Source organism: Bactrocera neohumeralis, chromosome 3 (assembly GCF_024586455.1).
Source record: "Bactrocera neohumeralis isolate Rockhampton chromosome 3, APGP_CSIRO_Bneo_wtdbg2-racon-allhic-juicebox.fasta_v2, whole genome shotgun sequence".
Lineage (NCBI taxonomy): Eukaryota > Metazoa > Arthropoda > Insecta > Diptera > Tephritidae > Bactrocera > Bactrocera neohumeralis.
The window spans coordinates 25373727-25396296 of record NC_065920.1 but is presented as its reverse complement, the minus strand read 5'-3'; the positions used below and the strand labels follow the sequence as shown (position 1 = coordinate 25396296).

The 22570-nt window shown below is 35.1% G+C and overlaps 1 protein-coding gene across 5 annotated transcripts in view; it reads left to right on the top strand.

Annotated features, from left to right (window-relative positions):
• Nucleotides 1-22570, top strand: part of LOC126752754 (1-phosphatidylinositol 4,5-bisphosphate phosphodiesterase classes I and II) — a 144513-nt gene that overhangs the window by 92305 nt on the left and 29638 nt on the right. For all 5 annotated transcript variants that reach the window (XM_050463720.1, XM_050463719.1, XM_050463718.1 and 2 more), the window contains exon 4: nt 20452-20589. In XM_050463720.1, the coding sequence (XP_050319677.1) occupies nt 20452-20589 (138 nt within the window). The remainder of the gene's footprint in view (nt 1-20451; nt 20590-22570) is intronic.

Genomic DNA, 22570 nt, shown 5'->3' with positions numbered 1-22570 from the left:
TTTCTTGAACCTGCAATGCCCACTTTAGAGCACGACAAGGAGACGGAATTTGTTTCAAGGGAGGTTGATCATCTCTCTAAACCTTGTTAGGTTGTAACCTCCCAAAAGCAGCTAGGTGAGTGCTTCTTTATGGTTCTAACAACATCATCCTGGAAGCCGCCGCCGAGCGGGCTAATTTGTCGGACTGGCTTCTCGCGGCTACCCCTTTATCCCCCGGCTTCCAGATCAGGTGTACACAGTTGCAAACTGATAGACAGTTCAGCCTTCCTCTACACTTCCGCACTAATAGAAATTTGACTTCTTAAGCTAAGATCGCTTTAGTGCCACTTGATTATCGTTGAGTATAGCGAGCGATACGCTGGTTGCGATAGTTGAGTTTAAGATTAATGTCTGCACAATGATTTATAGCAAAAACTTCTGCTTGAAAGATGCCCATTGGAATGGTAAGTGCCAGTGGAATGCTTTTTCCTAAGGCCTTCATTTGTTGAGATGAAATTATCCTCCCTTTACCATACCCCTCTGCTGCTGTGCGCAGCATGGTAGGCATCGTTGTCTGTTTGATCACTAAATGGAGCGGTGTGAGCTCCAGCATGACTTCAAGTGTTGCAGTTGGGCAAGCTATGAAGAAAAATACGCATGATTTTTACTCTCTCTCGAAACGTAGAACTTACTGGCTGCTTGGACATCGAAGACAATAGTCTCTCGCCTCCGCGCAAAAAGCAAAGGTCAGAACTTACTGGCAACCTGCTTGGACATCGAAGGCAATGTAGTCTTCGGTAGGTCTTCCACAATCGGAGCTGCAAAGAAGGGGCAATGCGCCTCCGCGTAAAAAGCATGCGTATTTTTTTATTTTCGAAGCCCTCACACATGATCTTGGCGATCCTGCACGTTTGTAATGCATCCTATTTCACCATTATTCGTCTGTCAGCCTTTTCCGAAATTTCATGTGTATCGTTTTTAAATAATTTTATGTTTTCTGTACTGAGTCGGAAGGCATTGGAATTCCAGACGGATCTCATGACTATTTCGTTTCCCTAAATTGCTTAGTCGCCTAGAACCTACATATTATATCTGCAGCCACTTTTCGGCAGCTACTTCCGTAATCTGTGTTTCTGACGTTTTTTATTATCAGGTTTTAAACTAGAGTATTTTCCGAGATATGTACAAAAAACTAGTAGGGGCCTGGGCCACGCCCACTCCAAAACAATTGCGCGACAAATATGCCCCTCCCTAATGATGTAATTCTTTATTTATGGCTTAGTTATGACACTATTTTTCGCCGCCATTTTGTGGGCGTGGCAATTTTGCCCATCTTCGAGGAAACTAAACTTTCATCATGATAAATACTCAAGTACAGCTAAAAAGACGGAAATTTAGTATCACTTTGGTATATATAACCCTATAATGTAAGGATATCCTAGAAATAATGTTACATGTCTACGGTCTAAAACTACTGAATTATTACATGACATGCAGTAAGTGCGCCGGTTAAGATATTTTAATCGGATATGCTTTTCTTATAATTCGTTTAAGGAAGAGCGAGTCCTTCAACAAGCCCTCACTGTTCTCAACGTGGTTTCTAATTTTATATTGTTGTATTATCCTAAGAGTTTCATATGTTGTCTTAAGGGGTTAGGGTGAGTTTAAATTTTCAAAAAATAATTTTTGCACTTTCGTTAAGTGTAATATCTTAAAAATATTTTCTGAAAAATTCACGTTGATCCGATAATTAGTTTTTGAGTTATTCGACAAATAACAAAGAGAGCTCGGGCACTTCAAAGCGCTAGTGTGAAACTTTAAACGCGTTTTTCTCAAAACTATGTTTTTTGAACCGGTGACAACTGCAACTCGAAAACCGTTCAGTAGATTTTAATAAAATTTATACAGCTTATAGAATACGTAATAAACTCGTGCCTGATCGAAGGATTTTTATTTTTTCGAAAATTTCGATTTTTTAAGACCAATTAACTGTTGATTTTTTCGCAAAAATTTAAAAAAAAAAAATTCCTGAGCCGCCATTTTGTTAATTTTGAAAAAATAAAAAATCCTTCGATTTTTTTTTGTCCGATTGATTTTAGATGAATCTCCAAGGACTTATGCTTGTCACCGCAAGTACCTTTTTTTGGAACAGGGTCAACACAAACAACTATAACTTTGGAAATTAATTTTTTTTTTTGAAATTTTCGTGACTTCAAGTCAACACATCCTATAATAATGCCATATTACTACTTTTGTGAAATAACATGATTTGATAGCAAAAAAAAATATTGAAAACTCGTACTCTGACTTTTCGTGCCTCTGACTACCTAACCCCTTAAGAGAAACAAGAATGAACGAAACAGAGACTATGACAATTAAGTGAAGTAATTTTCATTGCGTACCCTTGACAGCAAAACACATAGTAAACACCTTCATAGTAAAAGAACTGGTCTGCTTGTTCGGTAAACCAGCAATTGTTAAACTTTACTGTCTTATCCAAGTTTGTCATAAAGATTATCGGCTGCTATTCTATTTTATAACCATTCGTTTGAAAAGCGATGATTCTCTCTATTATTTCCTCAGCATCTGCTGTTCTTAAAAAAAACATATGTTTTTTGGTCGCCGGTTTGCGATAAATTTGAGGCATTACATTTGAGATATTTGAGATCCGGTGCTCCTCAACTGCCCAGCTTTCGCTAGACTCAGCTTAAAATGTCTTGACTATCATTTTATCGGTGAGCTGGGTGAATTAGTTGGAACCGGTGTTAGCCGCCGTAAACGTTTTTTGCATAATTTTAATTTCCCCTAGTGAATTTGTTATGTCTACAGTTTCATTTATTTTGTTCCACGTACGGGGTACAGTTTAAAATTCTAAACTTTACTTTATTCAATATGTTGCCTCGTCAGCTAGTTTCCCCATTTGTATATTTTACTACAATTATTGTGGCAAGATATACATATATGCATACCTATATTTATGTAGTCGGATGCACGTAGAATAACTACAAGGCACCCATTAAAAAATTAACCATTGTGAGGCTAATATAAAGACACACTGACTGCCATGACTGCCTAACAGCTTTCTAAGCATCCCGAGGCGGCATATATAATCTTTTTACAAATTGCAAGGGTGGGTCTAATAAAATGCAACTAAAGTTAACGTTTGATCAATAGATTTCATAAGCGGAGAGTATACACTTACCTTTGAATTGAAAACTCCTTGAAGAAGTAATATTTACTTTGAAGAATAATATGCTAAAGTTGTAAAAAAATAGTGTGGAGAAAGTAATTTATATAATTAAGGAAATAAAACACCAAATACTAAACTGAGAAACTTGAATTAACAGTAACAGGTCGCCGAACTTATCCTTTGCTGTTGCCTCGCTGCTCACATACCTTCGAGGAAGGTATGTGAAGGAAGGTTTCGCTATAGATTGCGGGTGCTTTTGCCGATAGCTGGTATTCAACTATTTCGTTGGGATCACAAAAGCCTGTACACAAGAGCCTAAGTGTGTTCTCCTATACAATGTTGAAGGATCAGTAGGCTCGGAAAATAATTATTTTTTGATGCCAAAACACTTGAGCATGGACTAAAACGTCTCTTATCAACTGATAGTCATGAGCTCAGCACACAACTGTCAAGGGATTTATTTGCATACAAGATAGTTCTCCTGAATCCTTTTAATTCAATAATTCATTGCACTTTTTGCCTCAGAAGCCAAAATTATTATAAAATTTTTTAGCTTTCTCATGAATTTTAAAATTTTCATTTTTGGCTTTAAATTAAGGGATGCCTTTAATAGAGTCAAATTTTTTTTTTTAATTTTTAATTAAAATTAAGAGAAAAAGTAATATTATAAAAAAAATTAAAATAAAAAAAAACTTAATTAACTTTTCCAAATTTTTTAATTAAAATTAATAGCAAAAACGGTTATAAAATGAAGAAATAATTAAAAAAAAAATTTAAAATTAAAAAAAAAAATATTTTCTTTAAGGGGACCACTAATTAATTTTTTAAATAAAAATTAAGAGAAAAAATAGTACAACAAATTTTTTTTTAAAATATTAATTTCTTAGGGACACCCGTAATTAATTTTTTCTAATTTTTAATTTAAAATGAAGAGAAAAAGTAGTACGATAAAATAAAAAAGATATTAAAAAAAAGTACGAAAAGAAATAATTTCTTAAGGACACCCGTAATTAATTTTTTCTAATTTTTAAATTAAAATTAAGAGCAAAAGTAATATTATAAAATGAAAAAAAACTTAAAAAATTAAAATATAATAATTTCTTAAGAACACCCCTAAGTAATTTTTTCTAATTTTTAAATTAAAATTAAGAGACAAAGTAATAATATAAAATGAAAAAAAAAATAAATATAAAAATTTAAAAAACTTAAAACAAATTTAAGGACACCCCTAATTTGTTCTTGTGCGCACTGCATATATGATTGTGTGTTATGTAATATGTATGAGCTTTCACAATCACGCCATTTCGCAGTTGCTGCACTGCCATCGTCACGCGTGCCACTAGCACTTAGCCATGAATAGTATGCGCTTTCATACATACATTTGTACATGCACACGCGTGCAGATATGAGCGTATGACCCTCTAGTTGTAAGTGCAGATAATGCATATAAATAAGTAGCACAAAAGAGCGTATGTGATTTGCAATGTTGCTTTTGTACGCATTGTTGTGGCAGCTACTGCTGCGTGGTGGCTTGTTACTCGCCTCGGTTGTCGCACATATGTATAAATATGAATGTGCATTCACTTATGTATGTACATATGTAAATATATGAAAGCATAAGCAATTTCGCTCATATTTTGTGTCTTAACTAAAGGATTTATTTGATATGTTCTTCTGCAAACAAGAATGGAAGCATTTTTTAATTAAATTTTTAAATATTTTTTATGCATTTTTACTTAAAATTTTTTTTGAAAAAATCAAATAAATAATAATTAAAACTAGCTTTTAATTAAATTAGTTTTTGATTATCAGTGGCTTTAGCAAGCCAGGTCAACACTGTTGCGACTGACCGATAACTTGTAGCATTGTTGCAAATAAACCCTTGCTTCGAGGGTGCAAGCTGCTTAGGATGCGCTGCTTGACTCTTGCATCCACTTGCATGGTATTTATACTTGTATACATATGTATGTATGGCCTGTTGGCACTCACTCAAAAGGACTTTCTTTGTTAGTTGCCAGCGCTGAATAATTAACCTTATCTGGGGCATCATCTGTTGCTGCAGGGATCTGCTACCCTTGCTGCCAGCTGCATGTCAGTGGCGCACTCCACATCTTACAAACATAGCCGGGTATACGTATGTAAGCGCTAAGGCCATTTATATGTGTATATTTATATAAAATGCATACTTTACGCTCTCAAGATGCCACCTACTAAGCATTTCAACGGCAACGCTGCCTCGAGGAGCCACAGCAAAAAGCGCATTCCTTGGCTGCTTGCTTGACTTTTGCATGCTCTTGTTGTTGCTGCTATTTCTACGTTGCTTCGCTTGGCAACATTATTTGCAATTTAGCTAGTTTTGCAGTTAACTAAATGAGATAAATTCTCAGCAGAAAGTTGATGCGTAAAAGAATATTTACGGCGAAAGAAAATATTTATATGTTTGTTATAAATTTGTATGAAATTACATTGTTGTTGTTGTTGTTTATAAAGGCAGGTATCATTTACGGAGTGTTTTTTCTAAAATGCTGTGGGCGTGCAACTCATATATAAAATTGTTTAGCGTGGGTTGTTTACAAAGCGTTGCAATATGTTTATCATACGCCCTGTTGCACCTGTGAACAAATATCTTTGAGTGACAGATACTCTATAAATAATGTTATTATAAAGTAAGGGGAGGAAATAATTAAAACAGCTATATACATATATAGGAAAGTATAAAAGTGCTTTAAAATCAGTTAAGTTTCTAATGATGCCATATAACGGGTTTTTCAATAAGAGGCCTACAATTTTTTTAAATAAAACAAAAACGGTGTGTGGTATGAATGAAATTCCTTATTTCGGGAAAGAACATTTGATGCCATTATGTATGAAACTCGATTCCTTTTGCATCGCCACCAAGGGAACGCTTGCAGAAGTCCAGACGCTGACACCAATTTTCGACGGTTTTCAAGCGTAAATCTGCCAATACTTCGATATTCGTACAAGTTCACCAAACTTGGTGTTCAATAAATCGATTGTGACATTCGCTGTGTGACTTGTGGCGCCGACCTGTTGGAACCACAAATTGGCCAAGTCATATCATCTAATTTTGGCCAAAAATATCTGATTATCATTGGCGGTAGCGATTCCTATTCACAGTAACGGAAGCAGTACGGCCCAATGACGCCGCCGGCTCATAAACCGCTTCAAACCGTAATTTTTCGGGATGTAATAGTGACTCACGGAGTACTTGTGGATTGCTGCCTGACCAATAACAAATATTTTGTTTATTGACGAAGCTATTCACCAAAAAATGAGCCTCATCGATGAAGATGATTTTTGGATGAAAATCCGAATCATTTTCAAGTTGCTGCTCGTCCCAATTCACGAACATACGACGATTCTGGTGGACAAGCGGCTTCAGTTCTTGTGTCAATTTGATCTTGAAGGGACGTAAGCCAAGATCTGTTGGCGAAATTCGAAGAAACGATGTCATTAAGATGCCCAATACTTGAGAACGACGTGTGAGAGACTGATTTAGATCTTCCTTAGGGTTTTCATAGGAAGAGATGATTACCAATGCCACTATAGTAGTGTCAAAATATACGGAACAGTTCCGGAGTTTTAGACGATCACGGGCAATAAACTCGACAGTATATCACATAATTGTTGGAAAAAAACAGTCATTATATATTGTGAACTGTCCAGAGAGAGAGAGAGAGAGAGAGAGAGAGCAGTAAGTAACGCAAAAGTAAACCGAACGGATGCAGAGCTTTAGACGGTTAAGGGTTGGGTTGTCAACTCGGCAGTATATTACATATGTATGTACAACCATAATATATTGTTTATATACCTTATAACCCTGTTTTATACCTTGTTTTTGATTGAAATTTAAAAGATTAGGAAATTTAGAAAATCACTGGATCTCTAAATTAAATAAATTCAGTGAGGAAATATGAGTCACAACAAAGCTTTTATTCACCAACAAAATTCAGTTCTTATAACGTACAACCTTAGTGTTCAGCAATTTTCTTTAAGTAATATTCATGCATATATATTCAATATGTCTTAATAAATTTGTACTATGTTGTTATTAGAAATGTTGCTGAAGTGGAAATGATATGAAAAATTGATAAATATGGTACATGTCTTCATATACAAACAGGGTATCGATAAAAGCTAGAGAGCGTGTCTGCAAATACGTAAAAAAAAACAAATATCACTCTCTGGCCGGAAACGGAAACATGCAAATGCAAAACAGTGCGCCATGACGAAAGTGATGCGTAAAAACTGTATGAGCACAGAAATGGCACAGCATCGAAAATTAATGAACTGTGAAAGTTTTCTGAGTGCTGTTGTTTCGTTGCAACAAAATGTGGGACATAATAACAGAAAACATGTTTGTTGCTATTGTTGTACTTTTGTGACAGTACATATCTGACAGTTATTATCTTTGCACAAGTTGGTTTTGTGTCCTGCAAAGGAAGCTATCTCTTTTGCTGTGCTTTCTTGAATTTATGTTCTTATTGTGCTTCAACCGAATTGTGGTGCAAGTAAAGCAAATGAAATCGGTGTATCTTTAATTAAGCACGCATATATACATTAGTTATTGATTACGGTGTATTTAATATATGGAAGTTTGCCTGAAATATTTGCATGTTGAAGTTCAGCGCAAATAAATTATTCGAGGCAAATGCGCGGTGTTTCCAACATATAATGGAAATTTCATATATAGACCTCCTGATCCTTAGTAATACCAAAAAGAGGTTCAGTTTAATTTGAGTTGAAGAATTCGACACATAGGACGTCAACGTTTTTTCCGAGTTTTAAGAGCGCCTTGATGTCTACATTTGAAACTTCGTCCAGCCCTTTGAACTCCGAAGCTCTTAGATACTTGTGTTGAGTTCTTAATAGTATACAAAAGCAAAGGAGGCTTTCCAGCGTCTCTTTCATGTTAATTTCTTCGCACTTTCTGCATGCATCGTTATCACTTATGCCCATCCGGCTCGCATGTGATGCCAGTATATTGTGACCTGTCAAGAGGCGAACAGCCGCCGGGCAGTCCCTTCGAGACCGCGTGAATAAGAAGCAAGCGGGTTTTCCTACGAGTCTCTTGCACATGATCTTGGCGATTCTGTATGTATTTAAAGCATTCTGTTTTGCTCTGATCCACCGTTTCAGTCTTTTTGTAAATTTCGTTGTATATCTTTTTAGTGACTTCCATATTTTCTGTACTTTTTTCTGTACGACGGCACTTTTGGCATTTTCACTTCGTTTCCGGAAACTCTTTTGTGACCTGGAACTTATTAATATGCAGCTGCTTTCTGGCAGCCGCTACATCTACCGCTTCCCTGATTCTAGGGACATTCTCTGAAGTAATGCGATTATTGCCTTAATTGCTGTCTGGCTATCAACGTATATATTTATCTTTTTTAAGTTATTTCCTGCATTGTTAGCTATCTCGGCGATTTTTCGAACTGAAAACACTTCCACCTGGAAGATACTGCAATAATCCGGAAGCTTGAAGGGTTGCCTAAGGTCCGACCCTGAGCAATAGATTCCGGCTCCCCCACTCGATTGGCTTTGGGATCCATTTATGTAGATTTTGTAAGTTCCGCTGGTGCGTAGCAGGCTTTAACGCCATCCATCTTCCTTTAGTGTGACTTCACTTCTCTTCCGAAGAAAGCATATGGGTATGTGTTCTAATTTATCCACCAGACCCCCGCTTATTGAGCTTTGTCGGAAGGTGCTTGTAGTGAACCAATCTTGCAGCTGATTTTGCCGCAGAGTCTTTTTATTACCGCCGTTCGAGTGAGTCGGTGTACCCGTTCCATCGGTTTCCTGTATGAAGCTTTGTTCATAGTGATCCACCAGACGAAAGCACCATAAAGTAAGATTGGCTTGAATACCGTTGTGCAACACCAATACATGAGACAAGGTGATAGGCCCCAAGTAGACCCTAGCATTTTCTTACATGCTTACATTGGCCTTTTTCACTTCCTCCTTCACATTGAATTTCCACATCAGCTTGCTGTCCAAAATAGTCCTAGGTACTTGGTATGCTCAATTGTCAATTCAACTCCATTGTGTCTCGGGAGTTCCCATGACGGTATTTTGTACTTCTTATTAGAGGGTACCATATCCATCTTGTATATCTAGATTGTACCTAGGAATTTCCCCGCCAGAAGTATAGCAATGTCGTTTGCATATTTTCAAATAACTTTCAAAAACTTTTTATGCTGAGACACATTCTGAAATATAATTTTTTAACCTAACTTTTTTGCATACTTCTTCGAGTTTGGCAACACCAAAATACGCCAAACAAACACCCAAAATATTGCATGTGTATTTAAAGCTCCAACAACTTTTCTTAGACTCCTTACGTTTGATCCAAATATTTTAAAATATTGATTGGAGTGAATTTTTCCAATAGGTGGCAAGGCCATTTTAAAACATTACACATATTAGACCTTAAGCCTATAATACATATTAAAAGAATATATACTAAAATTTTTCGAAATAATATTTTTTCGAAAGATGGCAACCATATTTTAAAAAAATTACTCATTTTGGTTAGACCAGAATATTTTTCAAACTAACTTTGAATTAGAGCGCTGAAAACATGAAATTTTATTTTGACAGGTGGCAACTCTGTTTCAAAAAATTTGAAATTCAAAAATTTATTTCCAGACTATTTTTTTTTAAGGTTTTATAAAACAAAATCAGACCTTATTTATAAAATATTTAGTTTCACTTTTTTATAAGTGGCAACTCTGTTCAAGAATTTTTAGAAATAAATATTCTAGTGTAAATCAAATCGGTATGCGTTCTCACTTTAACTGAATAGAATATTTTTGTGAGATTCTATAAAACAAAATCCGACCTTATGTATAAAATTTTTTTTTAAATTTTTTGAGAAGTGGCAACACCGGAACATTTTTCAAACTACATTTGAATTAGAGTTCTGAGCTGACCCATAATTGTGAAATTTGGTGAAAGTATTAAATTTTATTTTTCAGGTGGCAACACTGTTTAAAAACTTTCTAAATTCATGAAATTTTTGCCAGAATATCTTTTGTGAAATTTTATAAAACAAAATCAGAACTTAATTATAAAATTTTTGGTTTCATTTTTGAAAAAGTGGCAACTCTGTTCAAAAATTTTTGAATATTCTAGTGCAAATTAAATATAAATAGTATCAAATATAGTATCAAATTTGTATGCGTTCTCACTTCACTTGAATATCTAATTAGTGCAATTCTAAATCTTTACGTAGAAATTGCAATGAAGCTTTTAGAATATACGATATACACCATATTGCTGATAATCACATATGCATAACTCGAACTGCCACACCATAACCTGCCAACAAGCTATAAATCAAGCCACACTGCGCCAGTGCAATTTCGCAAAAGTAAGCAATTTTAAGGTCATGTTCAATAAAATTGCATAACCATTACGGGCATACAAGGACAAAGCACGCATATGCTCACATGGCCAAGTGCAGAGGACTAACTTATATGCGTGCTTTGTTTTGTCTTCTCAAATATTAAAATTGGCAACCTTTTCGGAGGAAGGCTATAATTAATTGAAATTTCTAAAAGTTTATTTTTACAAGAACACATACACATTGATAATATTATATGTCATGAAATTTGATGAAAGAAATGTAGAGCGTGGTGAGGTGAAACAGGAAAGCTACCAGCATTTTGTTTTGTTATAAAATTGCACTGAATTTCCTCCTTAAAAAAACAATTTTCTGGTTTTTAATTTTTTTCATTGAAAATGGCTGTAGGATATATACTATATACACATATGTACATACATATATGCGAAAATTTATTTTTTTATACATAATGACGTGGTTTACACATAACTAAGTTGCATTTAAGTTTGCTGATGTGCCTGTTTAACTGCAATTTAATGTGTGAGCAATTATGAGTTTTTCCGCTGTCATACATATATAACCAATATATAACCATTTTATAACCGCAACTCAAATTTTGTTTCAATGTGAGTGATTTCTATTATATCGTTTTTCCTTCGCTTATAATTTTATGAAAAGTGATGTTACGCTAAAACTTAGAGTATGAAATTAAATATAGCAAAAAGTAAACTGATTTTTTGGAAAGAAAAAAACTAAACTTTTGTTACAAACTGTGTATATATATCTATAGCTAAATTTAAGCCAACCCGCTCCACTTCGCTACAATATATGTATGTAAAGTGCATGTGAAAGCACGAAAGGTGTTCTCAGAAACGTAATTGACCAACGCTTTTACAGCTTGGGCAAGCTGGTTATAGTAGATAATCTATGTGTGTGCCTCACGACAGCCATTAATTTATATGCGTTTTCGAAAGTATTTAAGGTGTGCTGTCTACGCCCAGTTTCAATACATAAATGCTAGGGTGTCCGTTATTTACCAAATTGATTGTTTTTTACAAGCTTCCACTAAATTTTCAGGTTTGGCCCTTCAAGCGTAAACAATCTATTTATTTTCAATTTCAATCTTACCTAAATCATATAGCTTTTCCCATGTATGTAGATAACATTGGATTCTTTGATATTTAGCATTACGCAAGTAAATTTATAGCTTTGAAAAATTTATATTCTAGTACAATGTCTGCTCCAGAAAAATCTTTTAATATTTTTTTTCATAGAAGCTTTCTTTTAAAAGTTATACGCAGTTAAAGTTATACATCAATCGAGCTGACTAACTCATACGAGTTACTTATGCATTCTGTGTTGCTCATACGGCATGGTGTACTATATGAACACAGTTCATTTGTTGCATAGCCTTCAGCGTAAAGCTTTTAAAGAAATGCCTTTGTGAAAAAAGTTATGGAATAATTATTAAATTAAATTATTATTAATTGTTAAATTAAATTATTATTAATTATTAATTATTAAATTAAATTATTATTAATTGTTAAATTAAATTATTATAAATTATTAATTTAAATTATTATTAATTATTTTAATTTTAAATTATGCTTTTTCAATTATTATTTTTTTTTCTTGCGAAACATTTTGTTTTAGCATATTACTTTTTCTAAATTTGACGATAAAAAGGTTGGAGATCAAAAAATTTCCTAAAAAATATATTTGGAAAGTGTTTTAGGCTCCGTTTAAATTAAAAATAAAAACCGGTTTTCCATTGGATCCTTCCTTTTAAGGCAAAAACTGACACTTCAGGTAGCGTTTGAAAAAAAACAAATAATGTGCGTAATAATGAACACCTTAATAAATACTACTGTCTTTAATAGAATTTTAATTTGTGTATGAAAAATAGAAAAAAATGAAATACCGTTTAATTTTAATAATGTTCAGTTTATTTATAGATTTTACGGGAATGCTCTATTTACGAACTGTGCTATAGGATTTGCGTTAACCATCGTCTCTCGCTAAAAGAATTCTTAATATTGACCGTAAAGTAAAACCAAAATCTGATACTGTGTTAGTAGTTATTTTAAGAGTCTTATAAAATATTTCCTAATTATGTCTGAAGTGTTAAATGTCTGTTCCCACTTAAGTGTTAAAAAAATAAACAGGTAATAGAAAAGTCCACTGCCTATCATCGCAAACACATTTTATGGCACAAATTTTGTTGTTTTTATTCTATATATTTCACTAACACACTGATTATAGCGTTCATCCAACTTGTTGACTTTAAGTGTACCTATACTGCAATAATAAACAGCATTTAAGGATTGACAGCTATTTAATCAGATTATAATTCAAGAAAACCTATAAAGTGTCATAACTAAGCCATAAATAAAGATATTAAAGTGAAATTTGGCTAATAGAAAAGTCCACGGCCTACCATGGCAAACACATTTTTTTGTTTTTATTCAATATATTTCACTAACACACTGATTATAGCGTTCATACAACTTGTTGATACCATTTTTGTAGTAGACTTTGTCATATGCTTCAAAATAGGCCTCAATTTCAGCAATCATCTCTACATTTGACGAAAATTTCTTTCTAGCGTGCATTCTCTTGAGATCTGAGTACAGAAAATAGTCGCTGGGGCCCAGATCTGAAGAACACGTCGGTTACGGAAATAATTCGAAGCCCAAAGATTTTAACCATCGTTTTCACTGCTAATGTAACACTGTGCATTGTCTTGGTGACATAGCGCTTTCTTTTTCTGCTAATGCGACCGTTTTTCTACGATTTGGTCTTTCAATTGGTCCAATAACGCTATGTAACAGTCGCTGTTGATGGTCCTTGCTTTTTCAAAGTATGTAGTTAATAAGAATTATTCCATGCACATCCTAAAATACAGACGACATAACCTAGTGAGCCGACTGTTGCATTTTTTCATGCTTTGGAGCGGGTAGATTGGATTGCGGAGTAAAGAGTTGGAGCCACTATTCATCTAATGTCAAAATACGGGTTTATTACGCTTGAACATCTACAAACACTGTTTCAAGTCATAAACTCGTCTTTGGTTTTGGTCAAAAGTGAGCTCGCGTGGCCCCCAATTTGCATAGAGCTTTCTCATACCCAAATATTCGTGAATGATTTGAAGTACACGTACAGTTGTTGACTTTTCAGTCTTCACTTTACTGTCTTCCAAAACTAGTTTGTGGACTCTTTTGACGCTTTCATCAGTAACAAGCTGTTTTGGGCGTCCAGTGCATTCAACGTCTAAACTTAGAATACCAATCCTTGATGGTAGATTTTCCTGGGGTAGTTTCCGGCAACTCAACATCAAACCAATTTCTTGCTTTAACTGTATTTTTTCTCTTCAAAAAGCAATATTTTATCAACACGCGAAATTCCTATTTATCCATTTTTTCACAAATGATATAATTCACACACTAATGATCATATGGATTTAATTCTAGTAGCGCCATCTATGTGTCAAGCCAGGGACTGTTCAATTGACCTGTTATAGTAATCCGAGTACCAGCGTTGTCAGATATGAAAACAGGAGCTTCGAGAAGTCTCATTTAAAGTTTTATGTGGTGGGGCTGATCCTTCCGATCTCTACGACAATACAATTCTACAAAATCAAGATAATTTCGAAAATTATCTATATTTACACCAAATTTAGTCAGTTGGTGACATTTTTAAAAAAAAACTAATATTTTTCTAAATTTTCAAAATTTTTTAATTCTAAAAGAGTAGTCTCATCTCTAAAATTTTCATACTTAAAAAACTTGAAGGAAGTTAACTGTTAAAGGGTAGGATTACTTTAACTTTGTATTGAAAGAAAACCGCTATACCATTACGAATAATTTTTGCACTCGCATGCTTAGTGGCCATAAATCAATTTAGGCCACGAAGCTTGCCAAACCAATTAGGAGGCAACAAATCGAATCATTGAGTGGCGGAATGTTAACAGTAAAACAGCGAATGTTTCGTGGTTTCGTGCATGCCCTACATACCATTTGCTCACGAACATGCCCATCTACAGACATATTCACATGTGTGCATGTGCCACTTCCATTCGTATGAAGCACACGAGTACCCGCACTCAATTTTCTAATTTGTGGCAAGTAATAAACGCAGCAATTACTTACCGAAATTGCGCGCACCTACCTTCGTATGCAAATACGAGATTCGGGTGTGTGTATGAGATCTTCGTGTCGGATGAACGAAAAGTGCCGGATCATCAAAAAAATTGTTGCCTGCTAAATCAGGAAACGGAAGTAGTTAACAAAATGATTTTTGGAATGAGTGGTGAAAACGCAAAACTGCTATGTTGCAGACGAGGTGAAAGCGAGAAAGATTAGATGCAAAACTTTATACCACAATATTATATTTTGGGAATGGAGTTTATTAAGGTGCGGTACAAAATTAGACAAATGCAACAAAACTCTCTCTCGTGCCCTGTATAGAATACGCTGATTTAATATTAAAAAGTTTTGAGTGTTGCCATATGTAATATTCGCACAGTTTTATAAATCGAAGAATGTCAACTCTTTGAAATTTTTTAAATAAAGATTAAGGTAAAATCAAATGGCTTTCACTGATACTTCCGATATTCCAACGATGCCAGTAAGATCTCTGACTGTTAATCGTTGGTTCTTAAGCACCAATTCATTTATTTTATTTACGTGTTTGTCACCAGTTGATGTTGATGACCGTCCTGGAGGTAGTTGGTCGTCAATGAATGGGTTTTCGCCCGAAATTTAAATTAAAAAGTCTTACTATTTTTTGCCCCCGGAATATAGGTAAATGAATGTATCTGTTTATGGGTGAGAAAATTTTCCTTTTATAGCTAAGCCAGTTCATTCATCAATTGACTACTTAAAGAACGCAAGACAATGGTTAGCTTAGAGCTCTGGCTCCTAGTACTTTGAAGCCTTTATACTCACCGACTCTACTACGAGCACAAAGAACACTCAAATTTTAACTATCATCAATGTCAACTACAAAAACCAACAATCGGAAATTAGCATATCTGGTGATGCGGCAACACGCTGTGCTTGCTGATGTTTTCAGCGCTGACTAGTCATTAAATTTGTGACAGCAGATACACCCACTCATAATGTACTATATATGGATGTATAGTATATCAAGCATTGCTTTTTAATCAATACTTTATATTTGGTAGGCTATGAATTTGTTAATTAGTAGGTAAGAATGATATAAGATTGCATGATTTAGAGAATTATTTTTTTTTTTTTTTGGGTTGGTAGTACTGTCAGTCACATTTTTGTCAAATTTCATGTCAAAATATTCATTAGTGTTTGAGATACGTGTCGTTTTGTGAGCTGATAAAAGTGAGTTTTTCGTTTTTTGCGATGTCGAAATTTGTTGAGCAAAGAATTTGCATTAAATTTTGTTTACGGAATCAATTTTCTGCTGCGGATACGTTGAGGATGGTGCAGAAAGCCTTTGGTGATGAGGCTATGTCTAAAAAAATGTTTACAAGTGGTATAGTGAGTTCCAAGCCGGCCGTGAACGTGTCGAAGACGAAGAGCGTCCAGGGCGTCCATGGCGACCATCAACCTCAACCGACGAAGCTCACGTTCAACAAATCAAAGATTTGGTGTTGAAAAACCATCGATTAACAATTAGAGACCTTGCTGATGAAGTTGGCATATCGAAAGGCTCAGCCAATACTATTTTGAAGGATGTTTTGGGCTTTAAGCGCGTCAAATCTCGACTGGTACCTAAAACATTGAATTTTTTGGAAAAAAGGCGTCGCGTTGAAGTGTGTGAAACGATGCTTTCCGACTACCAGGGTGTCATGAAACGCAACTGAACTGAATTATAACTGGCGATGAGACTTGGATCTATGCTTACGACCCCGAAACAACCGATCAATCGAGCGAATATCGTGCCAAAAGAGAGCCGAGACCAAAAAAATCAAGGTCATGTTGACTGTTTTCTTCGATTATCGTGGTATTGTCCAACCGGTCAAACAGTCAACAAGGAATATTATTTGAACGTTATACGTCGTTTGCGTAACGCTATCCGCCTAAAAAGGCCGGAATTGTGGAAAGACAATTCTTGGTTTTTACACCACGATAATGCACCATCCCATACTGCCCTCGTAATTCGTGATCATTTCGCCAAAAACTCAACCCATATCGTTCCGTAACCACCGTATTCACCTGATCTGGCGCCGTGCGACTTCTGGCTGTTCACCAAGCTCAAAAGACCGCTCCGGGGACACCGTTTTTATACGATAGAGGAGATTCAAGCCGCAGCGAAGACGGAACTGCAGGCCATCCCGGAAAGTGACTACAACCAGTGCTTCGAAGATTGGAAAATCCGTTGGCATAAGTGCATTGCATCGGGAGGGGATTACTTTGAAGGGGATGCAATTGATTTGGAAGAATAAATAAAGAATTTTCAAAATAAATACAATGTCACCTTATTTTTTGGGCACAGTAGTATGTAGCTGCCATATGAAATAATTGATAAAAATCTAGTTAACGATCCTTTATACCCATTTATCCTATTTAATCAACACGAATATACCATATGAGAGAAGAGCATGATTTTGAGCTGATTTTGCTCATTTCAAGGTCAGGGTATAATATGATAAAAGTTAGTAGGGGTTTTCCTTTTCACGTGTACATATGTACATAAGTTGATATACATATAAATAGATAACATATTTAATGCATGTAAAATATATATTATGGTCAATTCTTCACTCTAAGCAATAACAATCGATTCTACGGAAATGCTGAATGCTGAACGGCATAAGCCATGAGATGCCAAGCTTTTGTTGTAGATTGTATAGAGAACATCAGTCAATATGCGGAATATAGCAACATAAAGAACTGTGTCTACTTTTTATAGGAGTATAAACATTAGGATGGGTCAAACAACCCAAAAAAAAATAATTTTTCCACAAAACTATAAATTTTCCAACTCAAAATAATTTTTCATTGAGTTATATAATTCAAAAAAAAAAATAAAAAAACAATTTCTCTCAAAATAGTCAAACTACAACCATTAATATCTCTTAAACGAAAAAAAAAAAACATTTACAAAAAATCGTTTCAGACCTTTTTGATGAGCATTAATTTTCTTACAAAATATACAAAACGAAATATATTTTCAAGTAATTGGAAGCGAGTTATGAATTTTTCTATACGATATTAAGAAACAAATAAATAACGGTAAAACACAGGTTCTGCTTAGCAATGTATACCAAAAAATTTTTTATAGCGAAAAATCATACGCTTTTTGACCCACCCTAATATACACATAAAATAACGAATACTTGCTTGCGATTTGTTGCACGCCACAGGAACAATGCGAACACCATGAACCGAGACCTGCGGTTGGCGAAGAACGACGTAATTGCGGTTAAGCGCAACTCTTTTAATCTCTGCGACAACAAATAACAACAAACACCACACACCGTTGGTATAATGTTCTGGTGATTGTATGTGGTTTTGAAAGGGCCAAGGATGCCTCGTGCACAGCATTCAGCATTCAATAAACGATATGACGGATATCAAATGAAATAGAAAAGAAAAACACAATTTCTATTGATCGATAGCAGCAGCCAGTTGGTATTAGTTCGTACCGTTTCGTATTGTGCACAGATTTTACTAAAATAAAATATTTATAATCACATACTTCAATTTTCATCTCTAATTTCACTGTTGACTGTTTTTTGCTGCTTGAGGGCAATAAGTTAAGCTGGGCTGGTGTCCCTGAGAGGATAACCTTGACCTAGAAATAATGTTTGCTTTTCTTTTCTTCAGCAGTTCGATGTAGGCGTTATGATATTTACCGATATAAATGTATATGTATATGTACATATGCTTGTACATGTTAATATGTAAATATATACTTTTCAGAAAGATTTCTTTTCATAGATTTTTAATTAGATATGCTTTGTACAAGGAGGTTAATTTTTCTGCTTTATTGGCGTGGACATCTCTTACGCGCTTATAGCCGAATTTATAATAGCGCCCAGTTCAGCCAGGTCCTTTTCCTGGTATTTTTAACGGATTAGAGGTCTTCCTTTTCCTCTGCTTCCACCGTACTGCGTCAAATACTCTCAGAGCTGGAGTGTTTTCACACTCGGACGACATGACCTAGTAAGCGTAGTCACGCATAGTTAAGCGTAGTTAAGCAACTAAACTACTAGCGTCGACTAATCTGACTGTTGTTCATCATCCGTGAATCTGCCCAATATCGCAGGACGCGGATGATGAGTGACTTGTAGAATTTGCTCTTTGTTTGTTGAGAGAGGACTTTATTTCTCAATCGCCAATTAGTCCGAAGTAACATCTGTCGGCAAGAGTTATTTCCCTTGGATTTCCAGGCTGACGTTGTTGTTGGTATTAATGCTGATTCCAAGATATACGAAATTATCGACGACTTCGAAGTTATAACTGTCAACAGTGAAGTGAGAGCCAAGTCGCGATTGCGCTGACTGTTTTTTTGTTTTATGACAGGAGATGTTTCGTTTTGCTCTCGTTCACTACCAGACCTATTTGCTTCGCTGCTTTATCCAGTCTGGAGAAAGCAGAACTAACGGCGAGGTTGTTGAGGCCAATGATACCAATGTCATCGGCGTACACTAGCAGCTATACTATACACTCTTATTGATCTCTAAAAGATTGTGCCTTCTCGATTAAGCTCTGCAGCTCGAATTATTTCCTTGAGGAGTAGATTGTAGAAGTCGCCTTATCAGAAAACTCGTTTGGTATCGAACGGTTCGGAGAGGTCCGTACCAATCCTGACGTAGCTTTTGGTATTGCTCAACTTCAGCTTACACAGACGTATTAGTTTTGCGGTCATGTAAGCCTTTACTCTTACGAGAGCATAAACCATCTGGGCAGCGGCACCTTCCTAATTTAGGGACTGGACATTCCAGGTGAATGCTCTTCAATCGTAATCCTTAGTACGTTTTCGATGGTCATTGTCTAAAGGAGGCTGATGTGCGCCTTTCATTGGGAGTGTTTTTTACGTGGCGGGTACCAAACCCAGTGTACAACCTTGGGTACGGATCATTCGCCTTCTCACTTTAGCTTGCCTTCAAACCGATATTTCTTTGGCTACCCAGAGGATACTTGTTCTAAGACCGGAAGTGGTGAGCTGCTTCAGCCATATGTAAACAACCGTTTCTAGCCTATCCCTAGTGTTTGGCAATCAGAGAACTTTCCTCACATGCGTGAACTTTTACATATGTCTCCATCCTGCAGGTTAACTAGTTGAGATAACTAAACTTAAATTGGGTCAACGTGTTTTGTAAACAAAAGCACTCAATTTTGTTTAAACAGTTAGTATTTGCCAACGACTTGTGAATTTGCTTGTAAATAAGAATATCAAAAAATTTAATCGGCTTTAAGAATACATTTTTAGGCTGCATTTAGATTTAGTCCTTGTCTAGCAAAAACATGTTGAAAACAAAAGACTAATAAATTACAGCCCTAATTGTTTCTGATTTCTGTAAATTCTACCAGTTTTTAAATAATGTTTTCACTGAGCATACAAAGCCTTTTCTCCTAAAAATTTATTACAAATTAAATACTAATTGCGCAATTAATTGCTATCTTAATAATTGAGTAATTAACCAATTGCTGTATTAATGATTTGGCGATTAGCTACCAGCTCTGTTCATGTTAAATTAAGAACAATTAGTGATTCAATTGCCGATTCATTACTTTAATTACTCAATTTCTAACCTTTGAATACATGACAACTTATACACTCAATTAGAAAAGTTATATTTTTTTCGCAAATTATTGTAAAAGTTTAGGTACTGTTAGTTATTAAACATTTCATTGCGATTCCTAATTAAAATTAAATTAATTAATCCTAAAATTAATTTAACTAATGTACTTTCTTTCTCATTTATTTACAGGATTCTAAACTACGTCAAATTGTTACGCTTGGGTCACAGGACACATTGGAGGAGAAAACTGTGACCATTTGTCATGGTTGTGATTTCGTTAATGTCACATTTGTAAATTTCTGCAGTACCAAAAGAGAGATTGCACAGGTAAGTTTATGACGCCGTTCTATTCATGCTTTATTGCAGGCAATTAGTCTTAATTAAGACTACATTTGAACTGATTTAATTAAAACTTAATTTGATTTGAATTAATTAAGACTCAATTTGTGCAGCTCAATTTTGATTTATCTTGATTCTTTGATATACGATCAAATTATAAAAAGGCTGTAGCCGGTATGAGTACAATAAATTCGCGGAATTATCTTAGTTAATTGTTAAATTGAGTGCTGTGATTCCTTAACTTGTACTCGATCTCCTGACACTATATAAATTCGCACGGAGGATTTAATATCTTTAGACTCAGCTGACTTTTGAACTCAACTTTGTCATCATTCAGTTTTTTTATGGCAAGAGGATTTCGATGCTTCCTCTTGCTATAAAAAAAAACCGGGCGTGACTTTAATACCGCTAAACCTAACCTACTCCTATTTCAAGTCTCTCAACGGGACTACTGGACTAAGTGTTACTTCATGGGTGAGAAGAAGACATTTAAGTCACCTCTATTGTACGGACTGACGGACTGACTAACTGACTAATCTGTTCTAATCTTATTAATTGAGGATAATCCTTTCTCGACCGATATTAACAAGCAGTTCTAAAAGCAGCCGCCTCCCGTCAGTCTTGTCGCCTGAAATCTTCAATGAAATTTTAGTTATGGGAAAAGTTTTCATTGTATCTAGTTGATTCGGTTCGGATAGGCTTGTCATCCGAAATCTTCGATAAAGGTTTTTATGGTATCCAGTTGAGTCGATTCGGATAATATCAAAATGCACAACACAAATATATAATAGATAAAGATAGGAAGGAGAAATGCGATCAAGCATCTAAATGAAATAAAAGTGTAAATTTTACGCTAAACAAGAAAAAAGGTTAACTTCGGTTGCACCGAAGCTGATCTGAACCATTTTTTCGAAGATTTTAATATTGCTTTGGACAATAATTCGTGCCCAAGTTCGTAAAGATATCTCCTCAATTTCAAAAGTTTTCCATATAAGCACTTTATTCCCATCGTCCAGTTTTTATGGCCAATACCGACCGACAAGTGAGCAGCTTCTTGGCGAGAAAAGTGCGGATGCAAAGTTTCAGATCGATATCTCATAAACTGTGGGACTAGCTCGCATATATGTATGTTATACATACAGGCGGACATGCCCAAATCGTTTCTTCAGCGGATACAAACCTCATGGCAAACTTAATATACCTTTAGTGTATGAATATAGGAAGCGGGACATATTTTATGCAACGCTGGAATCGGAAAAATCTGAAAAGTCACTACAAAAAAGTCGGATGGGTCAATTTAAACGGCCCGCGCAAACCGAATCGATACAATTTTTTTTCGTAGATTGGTACGAACTTCTTTATGCTCGTGTGTAAATTAGACTCCATATGCCAATTAGTGTGTTTTCGGCAACTTTTTGTGTCGGAAGCGAGAAGTTATTATTATTATTATTATACATGACTAACTTATAATTAAAATTATAGGCTAGTAGTAAGAAAGGAGCAATGGTAGCAAGGACCTTCAGCTCGACATATGGTCGAGAAGTTTATTTGGCGATTATTACCAAGGAGAACAATATTGAACAATGGATCATATATCAACTTTGCTTCAAATCTTGTGTGTTGGTATACATTTATTAAATTATTCATATAATAAACTATTCAATACAGTGAAATTTTCATTTACGAATAAAGGAAGGCTTTCTCAACGTCTGCTTACCAGCGTTTCTGTCCAGTTAATATATTTGTCCGCTTATTAGATTGTACTTAATAAACGTTATCAGACGTCCGCTTAAAATAGCGTCCATTTAAGAGAGCTTTCACTGTATTCTTTACTTATGAATTGTTTTTACTATCTTATCTTCTAAGTTAGTTCGAACTGGACACAGTGTGCTAAATTTTACTAAAATCGGTTCAGTAGTTTAGGAGTCCATCACGGACAAACAACGTGTCACGTACTTTTTATATTCAA